This window comes from Paroedura picta, chromosome 2 (genome assembly GCF_049243985.1).
Source record: "Paroedura picta isolate Pp20150507F chromosome 2, Ppicta_v3.0, whole genome shotgun sequence".
Taxonomy (NCBI): domain Eukaryota; kingdom Metazoa; phylum Chordata; class Lepidosauria; order Squamata; family Gekkonidae; genus Paroedura; species Paroedura picta.
In genome coordinates this window covers 80650410-80665777 of record NC_135370.1, presented here as the reverse complement: position 1 = coordinate 80665777, position 15368 = coordinate 80650410, and the positions used below count along the sequence as shown (strand labels likewise).

Sequence of the window (15368 nt, the reverse complement as noted above, 5' to 3'; positions counted from 1 at the left end):
TTTTTTAAAAAGTGTCTTTAGCCTCCTCCCTCATGGAGATGTAAGGAAAAAGGTATATTACTACAAAGAAAGCTACGGACTTAAAAAAAATTAATGCTGGGTATTCAGAGAAATTGTTTTCAATTTTTTCTTTGGGTGTTTTGGTGTATGTTTATGTCAATATAAAAGTTGTATTTTTAAAAAAATCATAGAATCATAGAGTTGGAAGAGAACTCCTGGGCCATCTAGTCCTCTCCCCCCCCCCACACACACACACAATGCAGGACATTCCCAACCCACCACTTGTCTTCAACAGGGCAGGGGGAGAAGGAGCAGTTTGACAATGACCACAGTCTAATCACCAAAAACTAAACTGATGATGGGTGGAAATGACTGGAACAAAGAAAATTGACAAAAAGATTATGGATAAGGAAAAAGGCAAATAAAAATTGTCCTGTAGAAAAAAATTGAAATCAAAAACTAAAGGGGCAGAAGACAAACCAAAGTACATAGCTGACTGAAAAAAACCATATGATAAAGCCCTTCGTTTTGTTTTTTCTTTATTACATTCATGTTTGTACAGAGTCTGAGCAGACTATTTTGAAAACCAAAAAAAGCTTTTTGGCTGGACAGCTACTGGTTTAGAAAGGGAGGCCTTAGTATGTTTATACCTTCACCAAATCCTATTTGTATTTTCTCAGAAATAAATACCTCAGGAAAGAGAATACCTGATTTGTTCAGAACGTGAGATTTGGTAGCTCATACTACTTACCTTGCTTTTCAAATTCTTCTGATAGAAGCAGAAAAATCCCCCCCCCTTTTGTTTTGCCTCTATCATTTATCTTCTTGCTCCTTCTCTTATGCTGCCCATCCTCCATGATGGGAGCAGCAGCTGACAGAAGTGACTCCTTTCCAATAGCCCCCCTTCTCCCTCAGAGTCTCAATTTTTGTTTTGTGCATCCTAGGCATACTTTCTCAAAGGTGCTCTGGGTGTACCACAGAGGCTGCCAAAACTGTGCCCAAGGTACTAGAAAAGGGGGAAGAAGCTGAGCAGGAGAGAAACTGTCTTCTCAGCCACCAGCAAACCAACAGCAGCTGTAGTTACCGCAGCAGAGTTACCAAAAAGGGCAACTGACTACCCATTGTATGAAACAGTATGCTGAACTAGATGGACCACTAGGCTGATCCAGCAGGCCACCATACTTATGTTCTTGAGTCCTCCTGTCTCTTTTTAAAAGAAAATTCATTGGGCTCACTTCCAAGTTAAGAATGCATACTCGAAAACAGAGATTGAGTCACCTGGGCTGGATAGGCTTTTGAGTGTATTTTCATATAGTATGCCACCTTGAAGTCTGCAAGAGATAGGCAACTAATAAATAAATGTTTTAAATAAATAAAAATAAATTAGGCCCTGCTTTTTTGTCTCTCAGCGTTCTAGAGAGTATCTTGTTTACATGGATATCACAACTCAACCATATTCCTATGCACATTGATTATGATGGAAACATGGACTGGTTTTCTACACAGGTAAGTGAATCCTTCCTCCATTCTCACCAGGAGCTATAAGGGCATGTATTCATGTGCCAGTGTTCTAACGAGGGTACTTGACCATGTGCTGTAGTGAAAATGGGAAATTAGTGGGAAATTATGATGTGTATTGTTGTATCCAGCATTAATTACATCAGGCATCATGGCCAGGGTTGGGCACTTCGGTGTCCGAAGAGGCCATTTGTGCCCAAAGTAGCCAGCGCTGCGTGGGGGGGGGGGGGTAGCGCAAGTGCTGGTGTTTTGGTCGGCACACCAGTGCCTGCACCTCCCCCCCCCCCCCCCCGCTCTACGGCACTGGCTACTTCAGGCGCTAATGGCCACTTCGGATGCCAAAGGGCCCAACCCTAATCATGGCCTTGCTTATCATCAGTTTCAAACTTTTCTCACAGAGATAGATTTAGAATATGGGGATGTATTGGACCATGCAGAAGTCAGGTGGCTTGGCAGAGGCAAAGTCCTAAAATGTGCATTCAGTCTCGATCATAAAATTGATATCTTAAGGAGAAAGGAAAAGGTCAAGAAGTACTTTCTGACCCTGAATGTATTTGGCGTTCTTAAGGGATATCACAGAGCATCTGAACACAATGAATCTAAGATTGCAGTGGAAATTAAACCGCCGTGAGCCTAAGGGAACGGCGGTATAAAAGTTTAATAAATAAATGTATACTGAATTGAAAGCTTTTGAAGCAAAACTAAACATTTTTGTGAAGCAAGTTAGTGACGGTAACTTTTAAAGCTTCTTATTCTGCAATGGACTAAAAATTGAGAAGGGTGGGAATTTACAATTCAATGTTGAAAGACACATCAAAGTACTGAACCTATTACAGGTGGAATTACAGGTTTATAATCTTGGGGGACTTCAATGTTCATGCAGATGCACCGTCACCAGGACTTGGCTCAGACCTAGTGTTGTCCATGACCTAGTGTCGTCCATGGCGACAATGGAGCTCTTGCAACTTGTTGCCGGGCCCACCCATCAGGCCGGCCACACCCTCAACCTGATTTTTGAGGCTGGGATAGAGGTGGTTCTGGATATGGCCTTGGCCGTACCATGGTCAGACCACTGAATAGGTGATCAAGACTCCACCCCCTCCCCAGTTGGGCAGCGGGTGTATTTTTGCCCGCCCAAGGAGACTTATGGATCCAATTGGTTTCCAGAATGCTCTGCGGGACCTGAAACCTCCCGGCATCTCACTGGTGGCCATGGTGGAGGACTGGCAGTCCTGCCTGTCGGCCGCCATAGACAAAATTGCTCCTAGACATCCTCTCTGCCCTCGACTCAAATGGGCACACTGGTACACTGGGGAGCTCCGGGAGAAGAAGAAGAGGGAATTGAGATGACTAGAGCGAGTGTGGCGGAAGGCTCGTGATGAGGCTACAAGAACATCTCATCGCACGCTTATGAGGGCGTATGAGATGGCAGTGAAAGTGGCTAAACATGACTTCTTTGCCGCGGAAATTGCATCCACTAGCCCTTGCCCAGCTCGACTATTTAGGGTTGTTAGATCTCTTACCGCCCTGGAAGAAGGGTGCCAAAATAGTAGGAAATTGACCATCAGCTGTGAGGCATTTGCGAGCCATTTTTCGGATAAAGTCTTGTTGTTCCGCCACTCCCTTCCTGCCACGGTTAATACAGTTAATGAACTAGAGGTCCGTTGGCCGCCTTTGGAGGCAACATTTGATGGCTTCAGGCGGCTCTCTCTATCCAAAGTGGACGGGTTGCTAGGGAGGATGAGGGTGACCACTTGCCCCCTCAATCCCTGTCCGTCTTGGCTCTTTAAGGGGAGTGAAGGACGAACAGGTGATCAGCTCAGAGACATCATTAACTGCTCTCTCCAGTCGGGGGAGTTCCCTGAGGTGTTGAGGGAGGCGGTGGTGTGCCCTCTCCTCAAGAAACCATCTCTGGACCCGCATGACCCCGCAAGCTACCGCCCAGTAGCGCACTTAGCGTTCCTGGGTAAGGTAGTGGAAAGGGCTGAGGTGGACCAGCTCCTAGCGTTCCTGGAAGATACTTCGGCACTCGATCCATACCAGTCTGGCTTCCATCCTGGTCATGGAGTTCACACAGTGTTGGTCTCCTTGTTGGATGACCTCCGTCGCCAGCTTGACCGAGGCGGCTCTGTTGTGCTAGTTCTTTTAGATCTGTCAGTTGCGTTTGACGTGGTCGATCACGAGCTGCTAGCAAGCCGTCTCACCGGTACGGGGATAAGGTTACAGCCTTGCGCTGGATATGCTCCTTCCTCCAAAACCAGACACAGAGGGTAGCTGTGGGAGAGGAATTATCGGGCCCTTACCAGCTCCCTTGTGGGGTCCCACAGGGCTCAGAGCTCTCTCCCACATTATTCAACATCTTTATGCGTCTTCTGGCTCAACTGGTGCAGATGCTGATGACTCTCAGCTCTTTCTCCTCATGAATGGCCACCCGGACTCTCCCCCGGAACCATTCATCAGATGTTTGGAAGCAGTGGCTGGATGGCTCGAGCAGAGTGACCATGGATGCCTCACTAACACTCGAGGCACAGGTCAAACAGGTAGCTGGCCAGGCATTTTTCCATCTCTGCCAAGCTCGGCTACTAGCGCCCTATCTGTCCTCTGAACACTTGACCACAGTGATCCATGCGACGGTCACCTCCAGATTACATTTCTGGAACTTGCTCTACACTGGCCTTCCTTTGGGCTTGATCCGGAAACTGCAACTGGTCCAAAATGCGGCTGCTAGGGTCCTCATGGCTACACCTTGGAGGGCACATATCCAGCCAGTGCTGAGGCAGCTGCATTGGCTACCGGTTATCTTTCGGATCAGGTTCAAGGTTTTGGTTTTGACCTTCAAGGCCATCCGTGGTCTGGGCCCAGTGTATATGAGGGACCGCCTATCACCCTACACCCCCCCGCAGGGCCTTACGCTCTGTGGGGGCTAACCTATTGGTCATTCCCAGTCTCAAGGAAGCTCGCCTGGCCTCGACCAGGGCTAGGGCATTTTTGGTCCTGGCCCCAACCTGGTGGAATGAGCTCCTGGAAGAGATGTGGGCCCTGCGGGAATTGTCATCATTCCACAGGGCCTGCAAGACGGAGCTCTTCCGCCAGGCTTTCGGTTGAGGCTGGGCAGCAAGAAGATCTAGCCCCCCTCACAACTGTGATGGTTGCATCTGTCATCTGCCCCCTCCCTTTCCCTTCTTAGGGGGTGTGGAATTGGGTTAGCTATATTGAATTTTGCCACCATTCTTGTCGTAACTTTTGTATTAATTGTATTATGTTTTATTGTGAATTTATTGTTTTAGGGGATTGGTTTTTATGTGACCCGCCTCCAGGGGGAGGCGGGATATAAATTAAATAATAATAATAATAATAATAATTTCAGAACAGATTCACTGATTGCCATAAGCTTAGAAAGGAAATAAGACTCTTTCAGAAGAAGAAGAAGAAGAAGAAGAGTTGGTTCTTATATGCCGCTTTTCCCTACCCGAAGGAGGCTCAAAGTGGCTTATAGTCGCCTTCCCATTCCTCTCCCCACAACAGACACCCTGTGGGGTGGGTGAGGCTGAGAGAGCGCTGATATCACTGCTCAGTCAGAACAGCTCTATCAGTGCTGTGGTGAGCCCAAGGTCACCCAGCTGGCTGCATGTGGGGGAGTGCAGAATCGAACCCAGCATGCCAGATTAGAAGTCCACACTCCTAACCACTACACCAAACTGGCTCTCCATTTGAAGTAGCACCAGAATATGCAAGTAACTTTTTTCAGATGGAACTAATTGATTTGGAAGCCAGTGAGCAGAGATATTTATGAAGAAAATAGTCTGTTAGATTTCTATTCGGAGTACCTGATATATTTATTAATCTAAAGAAATTTGCTGCAGGCAATATTCACAGTCTTTGACACCACGTACATATAGCTAATCAGTCCTTTTGATTTCAGTTGTAGTTCACAAAAAACATTGGAGAAGTAAAAATGTAAATGTTAGTAATTAATGGCAGACACTTTCCCAGCTGTTAAAAGAAATAAAAACAAAGCACTGATAAAAAAAAAACATTCAGTGATAAAGAAAGAGCAAAATAATTTGGAAAAAAAGAGCTCATAAGTTACCATTACACAAATTCAAAATTGGACATCATTTCAGAAGTAATGTTGATTTTTTGAATTTTTAAAACTTTTAGTCCATTTCTGTTGTGTCATAATACTCTGTTATGTAGGTTAAGCTGGCCAACAGTTACCAAACAAGCTTCCATTGTAAAGTAGGAATTTGAACCTGCATCTTGCCAGTCCTGATCCAACATTCCAACAACTGAAATTTTTACAATTTTGTTGTTGAAATTAAATTTTGTTCTAGGTAATAATTTGAGGTATAATTATTATAGAATAGTGAATAGTGATATAAATGCACTTTAAAAAGAATCCATCTCTGTCTGTTTCAGCTCCTGGCAACGTGTAATGTGAACCAATCATTCTTCAATGACTGGGTAACGGGGCATCTGAATTTTCAAATTGAGCATCAGTGAGTACGGATATGGGGAAATGAGGGGGAATTTCTCAAAAGCAACATTGCTAAATTGTCCTGTTATGGTAGATAGGCTCCAGGGGAGCAGTGCACCCAAGGTGAAAAAAGCAATCTAACGTAGCTTTCTTCTTTTCCTCTTCCAGCCTCTTCCCTACAATGCCTCGACACAACTTCTGGAAGGTGGCCCCTTTGGTTAAGTCTTTGTGTGCCAAGCACAATATTGAATATCAGTCAAAATCCCTGCTTTCTGGCTTTGCAGATATTATATAGTAAGTATGAGGTGGAAAAATATCAAATTAGGTAGAACTGCCAAGGAATATGGTTGCAGAGAAACACATGAGACTTGGGGAAGCACACAGTATGAAACGAAACTTGCCAAGGCAGTTTGATGATTCTCATTGCTGCTGCAAATGCATAGGGCATAGTTTCCCAGCACCTTCTTTTTAGGCTTAAAAAATGGTGACAGGTTGCTATAGCAATTGAGCAGGGTGTTGCAACAATATATACATTCCCAGATATCATTTAAAATATGTTTCCAGCCCTTCTGGTCGTGAAGTTACAAGAAGAAATGTGCAGCCGATACCTTTTCCCTTATTAAAAATAGATTGTTATAACACTAGTAATACAGTGAATACTGGTATGTTTGCTTTTTAAATTCCTGGCAGGGGGATAGCTGTTGCTGGGCCTGAGATAAGGAATATGACACCAGGGTGGGAAAGACCTGAAAAAATGCACACTTTCCTGTTTGCACTTGATTATTTTCTTTCCAAAAATAAAGTATCAAAACAGGTTTGGCAAAGTTGTGTGAAAAACCCTGAGAAAGGATGAATAGAGGGTTATGTCATGTGGATGCTTCCCAAAACAGTCCTAAAACATCATGCAGTGAGACCCCTATGTTCCCCGTCCCTGTTGCTGCCACTGCCGTTAGGCATGGCAGATCCTTCCTGCCCCAGAGTTGTGCCTGTGCATGCATAACTCCAGGGCAGATTTCGCTGCTAGGAATCGGCAGTGGCCTAGTGTGCCTGGCTGCTTGCATAATTGATCCATGTTGGCTCTCAGTATCTAGCATGACCAAGTTAACTTCTAAGGTCAACGGAAGTATTTTGGGTCTGCCATTTCCTGTATGGCAGCCATTTCTGTGGATCAGGAGAAACACAACTGTCCGGAAAACATATTCACACTCCTCAGAATTAAATGTGACATTCCACTGCTGCAGCCAATCTAGAACAGTTTCAGGTGTTTCATCACTTTCGGGTTGTCCCAGGCACAAGAATGTCATCACTGAGCACCACCACTAGTGTACACAAAGTTTAATTTCTGGAAAACAGCTTGCTTAGTAGAAATACGAGCAGTCAAATATAGATTGCTATTAGAAAATTTATACTGTTTTCCCCTCCCCCACAAGCAGAGTTAAACCCTTCTAGTATTTTACTGTTAAAGATGTGAAATACTTTAAAGCAGTAGCAGCATTTAAAGGCAGCTGACAGGATAGATACTGCTTTTCTCCCTTTCTTCTTTGTTTGAATCAAAGTTCATCAAATGTACTGTCTTTCTTTGTGTTGTCCTACCTGGAAGCAATGAATCTGTCTCTTGTTGTCTGTTCTTGATAGTTCTTTGAAGGATTCCGGAAAGATCTGGCTTGAGGCATTTAATCGTGCCTAAGAAGAGGGTTCCCAGAGTGATGACAATTACGAAGATGCAGCAGATAGAACTAAAGGCCAAAGGGCTGGGCCCCCGAAGATGGACCTAACCTAGTACATGGAACAAGAGCACTGAGGATACGTCATTGTGAATATACAGACCTCAGTGTCCCGCCCAACACTGAGCGCTGTACATCCGGCCTGGAATAATTGCGCCTGAGTGAGTTTGGGTTTTGAAGATGCAGCGGAAGATTGCAACAGCTGACTGGATTACAGGGCAACTGTCATTTTAACACTATCTGTGGCATTTGTTTAGGATACATGTTGTTGTATGGAACTGTGGGTTTTAACTTTTACTCAATTTTATAGGGTATTCTGTTTTTGTTGCTTGTAAACCACCACAAGACCTAGTCAAGAGAGGTGGGATATAAATCAAAATATAAATAAATAAATAAATGTGGGGATTACTAAACAATATTTCATGTTCTCTTGGAGGAGGGGCTTGAATATAATATTAATGTGGGAATTGGGCAAAATCACCCCCCTTGCCCTAGTAGAGGACTCTTTACATTAGTAGAGGAAGCCTCAGACCTAGGCTTCATCTGCTACTGCAAGTGGGGGGAGCAGTCCTGTGCACTGTTACTTATAAGTAAGCACCACTGCACTTATTAAGATGTATTCCTGAGAAATATACTTTGGTCTGGGCTGTAAATACAACATTATTACCTCTACTGTTCCGCTCTCCTGGAACTTTTGAAACCTATTTATAGTTTTGTCATAGTATGGTAAAAGCTTTATACAATAAACCATGTTAACAAAATATCAGATTCTTTGCTTACTGAAACCTGCCACACTTGTAAGTATATGTGCACAACAAAAGATTATACAAATGCTGCTAATGGTTTCATAGTTAAAATAAATGGAAATAAATGTAACTAAATGTGTAATCTACATTATTGTATGCCCTTGTGATTTAATTAATTTGGGAATGGTACGCATCCTGGAGCATTTATCCCGTTTAAAATTGAAGGTGCAAGACATCCCAATGCTAAGCCATTTCCAGGAAAATGGGCACGATCCGGAGGATCTCCGTTTCTTCAGCATTGAAACAATATCTTCTAACCCCAATTGCAGAACTGGCATCAATAGGTTATTACTTCATCGGGAGACCTACTACATCTTTAATTTGAACTGTTTGCATCCTAATGGCTTAAACACCACCTGGGATCTTTCATGTCATTTGTAAGGAAGTCAATCGTAATTGGGGAAATTGGCTCAGTTAACAGTTGCACCTGTTAGTTAATTTACATGTTAAATACCTGTTAGAAAAGGGGAACAATGGGATGATCTATGCCTATGAGACAGTTAAGAAACCTCCATTCAACCTTAAGCCTACAAGGACTGTGTATATAATAAGGTATTGCTTGTGATTGTATTATACTGTTAAAAATTATTTAGCTCATACTGTTAAATCTGCTTTGGCTACTGGATATTTAAAAGGACTTTTGGAAAAACACATTTTCACAACGTATTTTCACATTTTGCTTATCTATATCTTATGCTTCTCTTATAGAAATAATCGAGGAGAATTAAGGCATTATAATCAAAAGTAGGTGGAAATTCTGTGATTTTAATCATTTAATTTGTAATAATGCATTCTGTAACCATTAAGACATTATAATTTTTTTGCAGGGAGACAAAGAGTGAAATTGTAAATGGGCAATTGAAAAATTCATGTTTATCCAGAACCCATCTTAGTTAATGGTTAATATTTCAGTTTATTGTCATATGGATATGAAGTGAATGCCTGTTTTGAAACAGAAAGCAAACACCTGAAGTAAATACGTAATAAATCATTTTTGAAACAATAATTTTAAAGAGAAATTTGGACAGCCAACTAGTCAAAGGCTTATTTTTCTGGACTTTTAATTTGATTAGCCCTCTTTCTAGAAATGATTACAAAGGTGGTTGATCCACAAATTTGGAAGCTCCTTCCTTTGGAGGCTGGCCAGAAATCAGCCAGTAGCCAGAAATTCTTTGTTGGGTGCAAAGTTTTTTCTTGAGGGGCTGTAAGAGTACCAAGTCCCACACAGGGTTGCCAGCGTCCAGGTATTTTAAACAGCATTACTAATTTGGATTTTGGGGCTCCACTAAACCAGACTTTAATAAACTATTGAATTTGGAAAAGCAATGCATCAGTTTTAAGCTGCATGCGGCTTCTATATTGGAATATATAAAGGTTTCACGCATTCCCAGAGGACTTTAATACAAAAAGGCCCAACTTTATTTTTTGATGGAGAATTTAAAAATAGGTTGTCTCTAATTCTGAACAAATGTGAATATGACCTGATGTTGTTAATAGCTGAAAGATCAATGAAAGAAGTTGATAGCATCACCACAGACATTTCTTCTCTTAAGATATATCATAACAGAATTTTCCACAAGTTCAGAAGTGTTGTTTGACTCCAACATTAAGGATATTGAGAACAAATTTAAAAATGTTAGTGACAATCTCAAAATATTTTAAAGGTAAATATGATAAAGATACTAAAGCCTATGCAGACTCCGGGATTTATAAATCTATAAATGTTTTTTTCAAGATACCTCACCTAATCATAGAGTTGGAAGGGATCTTCAGGGTCATCTAGTCCAACCCCCAGCAGAATGAAGGAAATTAACAACTACCTGCCCACCCATAGCAACCCCAGATTGTCCAGATCATGCCCCCCCAAAAAAGCCCCAGAATCCCTGCCCACTCTGGTCTGGATGAAATTAGCAATCTGACCCCAAAGTGGTAATCAGCATTTCCTCCGACCTTTTGCTAAAGATCAAAGTCAACACCTTTCCCAATATCAACTTGAAGCGACTTACAAAATAACCATAAAACAAGACCCCCTAAAATTCCATACAACATTAAAATGAACATATCCCAGCAACCCTACAGTTAACAATTTAAAACATCAGTAAAAAATTTTTAACAACAACTTCACTGCTCCAACCTCAAGTCACCACCATAGCTCTCACTGGTATCTATCCAGGTTATCAATCTTCCTTGCTTTGCGTCTAACAGTTAGCAGTTAACACTGGGTGGGACCCCCAGATTGTAACACCAGGCAATCCCCCCCTCCCCCGGCCTCAACCAATGCCTGGCAGAAGAGCTCCATCTTACATACCCCGTGAAACCTTGATAGTTCCATCAAGACCCTTCGCTCTTCCTGGAGTTCATTCCATCAGGTTGGGGACAGGCAGATGCCCCAGGGACCTGGGACAACTAGTAGATTCATACCCGCAGAATGAAGAGCCCTGCGGGGAACATAAGCAGATAAGTAGTCCCTCAGATAGGCAGGACCCATTGCTTTGAAGGCGAATGGGATTTTGGGCTGTATCAAACAGAGTATTGTGTCCAGATCACAGGAGGTGATGGTACTGCTGTACTCTGCTCTGGTTCGGCCTCACTTGGAGTACTGTGTTCAGTTTTGGGCACCGCAGTTGAAGAGGGATGTAGACAAACTGGAGTGTGTCCAGAAGAGGGCAACAAAGATGGTGAGGGGTTTGAAGAGCTGGAACTTTTTACTACCCGAAGAAGTCATGGCTTACAATCTGCTTATTTTATTCTCTTTTATTTGTTTATCTAGACTATGTAATTTTTATCAATTAATTATATTATGAATTACCCTTGTTCTCATGATGTTTTATATGCCATTAAAGGTTTTTTGAATTTGAATTTTGGTAAGGGGTTTGGAGACCAAGACACATAAAGAAAGGTTGGGGAAGCTTGGTCTGTTTAGCCTGGAGAGGAGACGACTGAGAGGGGATCTGATAACCATCTTCAAGTATTTGAAAGGCAGCCATATAGGGGATGGAGCAAAATTGTTGTCTCTTGCCCGGAGGGATGGACCAGAACCAATGGGATGAAATTAATGCAAAAGAAATTCCGTCTAAACATCCAGAAGAAGTTCCTGGCAGTTAGAGCGGTTTCTCAGTGGAACAGGCTTCCCCGGGAGGTGGTGGGTTCTCCATCTTTGGAAATTTCTAAACAGAGGCTGGATAGTCATCTGATGGAGCGGCTGATTCTGTGAAGGTTCAAGGGGGTGGCAGGTGACAGTGGATGAGCAATAGGGTTGTGAGTGTCCTGCATAGTGCAGAGGATTGGACTAGATGACCCAGGAGGTCCCTTCCAACTCTATTATTCTATGATTCTAAAATCAACATCTTGAACTTGAGCCAGATACATACTGGTAACCAGTGCAGCTGTCTCAGCACATGCTGGATATGGGCCCTCATAGGGTTCTGCCTAGCTCTGGGGGAATTGTGTGTGTGTATGTTTGTCTATTTGTGTGCAACTATTTAGACTGAGTACTGGGCAGGTGCATGAGTGGGCCTGCGAGAGGACAGGGTAGATGCATCCCTTTCATGCCCACTTGTGCCTATGGCCCTGGCCAAAGATGAAATCTGGACCTTTTCCAAGTAATATAAGTTGTTTTGATCACAAATCTAATGACAAACTGGGGAAGATTGTTTTGGTTTTCTACTAAGAGTGAATTAGAGAGATCTGGCATTCATCTGGTGATGTTATCACTCTACAGCCATATTGTTTCATAGAACTGGCAGGTTTTACCCAATTTTCACAAGTTTCCTACACATGCCCAGTCTGCATCAATCACAGTTGCGGACAGGACAGGACAGGACCCTTCACAGCATGAACTGTAGGATTTACATTTTGAGTTCCAATAAATCATAATAAAGGAATGATATTCCTGTAGGATTGTTTGAAATGTGTAGCACTCATCAAGTGAAAAGCTAGCACTCCAGATAGAAAGCTATGCAAGAAACCGCACCCACAGAACAATTTTGAAGCCTTTAACAAATTAATTTTTTATTAAATCATACTTCTGAGGTAAGAGTTTTGTTTTTTAGTAGGGGAAGGTTATACTGACATTTATCTCGTTTTTAATTCAGTTTCAGCGTGAGCTCCATCTAGTTCTCAAAATGGGAATCAGTTCCGTGTATTGGACACCAGAGGGCAGCAAGGAGTCCCAAAGCTAAGTCACAACTACTGAACATCTTTTTATTATGTGTGTGTGAATGTTTTTCTATTTATTGAAAAGAGCGAGATCCAGCCAATCTTCACATTAGTGCAATGTTTTATATGCATTTAAACCTGGCTGCTCCTTCTTGCTGGACCTCAGAGGATGCTTTCAGCCATCTGTTTATGTGGTAATAACTCTTGAGCTCTGAATTGTGTTTTATGCTGCTGTATGTGATAATTTAGAAGCAAAAATAATGAACTGGGAGGGGTGGGTCCCAATGAAGAAACAAATATCGAACAATACAGGCACACTGGGAAACCAATGCGGCAATAAAATATCCAAACTGGACTTATATAGAGTCGTCTCTCTTCAGAAATTCGTTTATTCTTATTTCACACAAGTCCCGACGTGTTTCGCCTTACAGCTTTTTCAAGGGATGGTTTTTATATTTAAGGACCAACTTCAACTTCAGTCTGAAGCGTCACAAGCTAAGTTTAGCTATTGTATGACCTTATGCTCTATCAAGAGATTCCTTAATAAGTTGAAGTTGGGGGGGGGGGGAGAATCAAATAAGATTTATTGAATTAAAATCAGAAATTCCCTTGGGCAGTATAAATTCATTGCCTTGATTGAACCACATACCCAAATTCCTGCACCAGCTATAGCATAGCACATTTGCAGGTAAAGGTAAGGTAACAGGGGAAAGTAAAAATCTATATGCTATATGTCCATTTGCTATATGGAGAGATAAGGCCCAGCCAGCTTCCATCATGTAAGGCCAAATTTCAGGCACATAAAAAGATTCAGAGTGTTTCAGATTCAGAATTCAAATAACCATGAACTGCCCTTCCCAGGGATGGATTCAGCTGAATCTGGAACAGCCTGAATTTTTTTCACATGCCTTTTCCACCCACCAACTTCTTAAGCAGCAGAGAGCTGATCTGTCATGATCACCTGCTTGGTGCATCCTCTAAATGCCTCTCCCCCCAGCTTTCTCGGGCAGTGGAGACACTGATTGAGAAGGCTGGGGAGCATTTAAAGGACTCACCAATCAGCTGGTCATAAATGTATCCTGCCCCCGCTTCTTAGGAGTTGCTTGAGAAGATGAGGCTGGCAGAGAGTGTGCCAAGCAGCTGATCTGTCATTTTCATCTGCTTGGTAATGCCTCCCCCTTAGCCTTCTCAGGTAGATCATTTAAAAGGCCCACCAATCAGTTGATCATGACAGATCAGCTGCTTGGTCCTCTTTCCCCTTGACCCTCTCTTTAAGCTGGTCAAACTGCAATTCAGATACCAAATTCAAATTCAAAAAACCTTTAATGGCATATAAAACATCATGAGAACAAGGGTAATTTATAATTATAATTAATTGATAAAAATTACACAGTCTAGATAAAACAAATAAAAGAGAATAAAATAAGCAGTAACCAACAGTAGATTCCTCCAGAATGCCCAGCAATCAGTAATTTCCACCAATTGTAGGTGCCCCTGGTCTAGACCTGATTCTTGCCTAGCCGACTGTCCCTTTGTATCACAGTAGCCAAGAATTCGACCACCAGTTCCGTTATTTCTGGGGACCTATCAGCTAACAAATGTCTGGTTATTCTGTCCATAGGGCCAGAAAGGTCCATTGTGATAGGGACAACCAGTCGTTGTCTAAGCCAGTGGACCCCAACCCGTGGGCCACGGCCCGGTGCCGGGCAGCAAAGGCCTTGGCGCCGGGCCGCGGCTCCTTCTTCCCTCCCCCCCGAAGCGAGAAGCTCGCGGCCCGGCAAGCTTCTTACTTCGGGAGGGGAGGGGAGGGGAGGGAAGAGGAGCTTGCCGAGCCGCAAGCTAATCGGCCGCTTTAGCTAATCGGCCCAGCATTGGGAGTCAAACCAAGAGGATGTTCCTTTAAAATTACTGGGAGTATGACTTGATTTCGTTGAATCCACAATAGAGCGGATAACCTCTTTGTATGCTGCTATGGCCACGACTGGTAGTTCGTTCTCGAATATAGCTTGTTTGAAAGACTGTGCCTCAGCTGTACAAGTCCACTGGTTAAACTGGGCTCTAAGGTCATTAGACCATTTCAATCTCACATGAGTCAAATGTGAGGTATGGTTAGAGGATGCCTTTGGTCTACAATCATCAGGTATTCCTAAAGATAGCCCCATCTGGATGGATCGCTTTCCGATCGAGTATCAATCTTAAAATCAATGACCTGTGGAACTAAATTTGGTGATACTAAAATAAAGTCCACCATGCTTGCTCCTTGGGGGTAGATAAATGTGAAGTCCCCAAATTTATCCCCTGGGAGAGATCCATTTAATATCCGGAGATTGTGTCTGGCCCAGAAATCTGCTAGATAAGGTGCTGCTTGGTTGATTACTTAGTCTAGGGAATGAGAATGAAGGTGGAATCAGCTCATTACAGTCCCAGTGCATGTGTGCCGCAAGCTTATCGTTGGTAGCACCTAGCCTTGCATTCAGGTCACCTACCAGGACAAGGGAAGCCATTGGATAGTTAGCCATTAAGGATTCTAGGTAGTTTCTCAATGTTGACCAAGCATGGGATAAAGAGTCGATTGTAGGGAAAGGAGGGATATATGCATTTATCAAAAGCAGCTGACCCATAGTATATTTAAGAGAACCAGTTTGGTGTAGTGGTTAGGAGTGCGGACTTCTAATCTGGCATGCC

General features: G+C 42.9%; 1 protein-coding gene across 2 annotated transcripts in view; it reads left to right on the top strand.

Moving 5' to 3' along the window:
* The window catches only part of LOC143829784 (acyl-CoA (8-3)-desaturase-like), a 43606-nt gene extending 28528 nt beyond the window's left edge, over positions 1 to 15078 (top strand). The window contains exons 9-14 of one of the 2 annotated variants that reach the window (XR_013228230.1): positions 1410 to 1506; positions 5938 to 6017; positions 6164 to 6289; positions 7631 to 7880; positions 9234 to 9269; positions 12620 to 15078. Coding sequence is in view for 1 of the 2 variants with exons in the window: in XM_077321185.1 (XP_077177300.1) it covers positions 1410 to 1506; positions 5938 to 6017; positions 6164 to 6289; positions 7631 to 7682 (355 nt within the window). In the remaining variant the exon portion in view is untranslated. Of the gene's footprint in view, positions 1 to 1409; positions 1507 to 5937; positions 6018 to 6163; positions 6290 to 7630; positions 9204 to 9233; positions 9270 to 12619 lie in introns of those variants that run through there. The other variant, XM_077321185.1, reaches the window with a different exon arrangement.
* Positions 15079 to 15368: the final 290 nt, after the last annotated feature.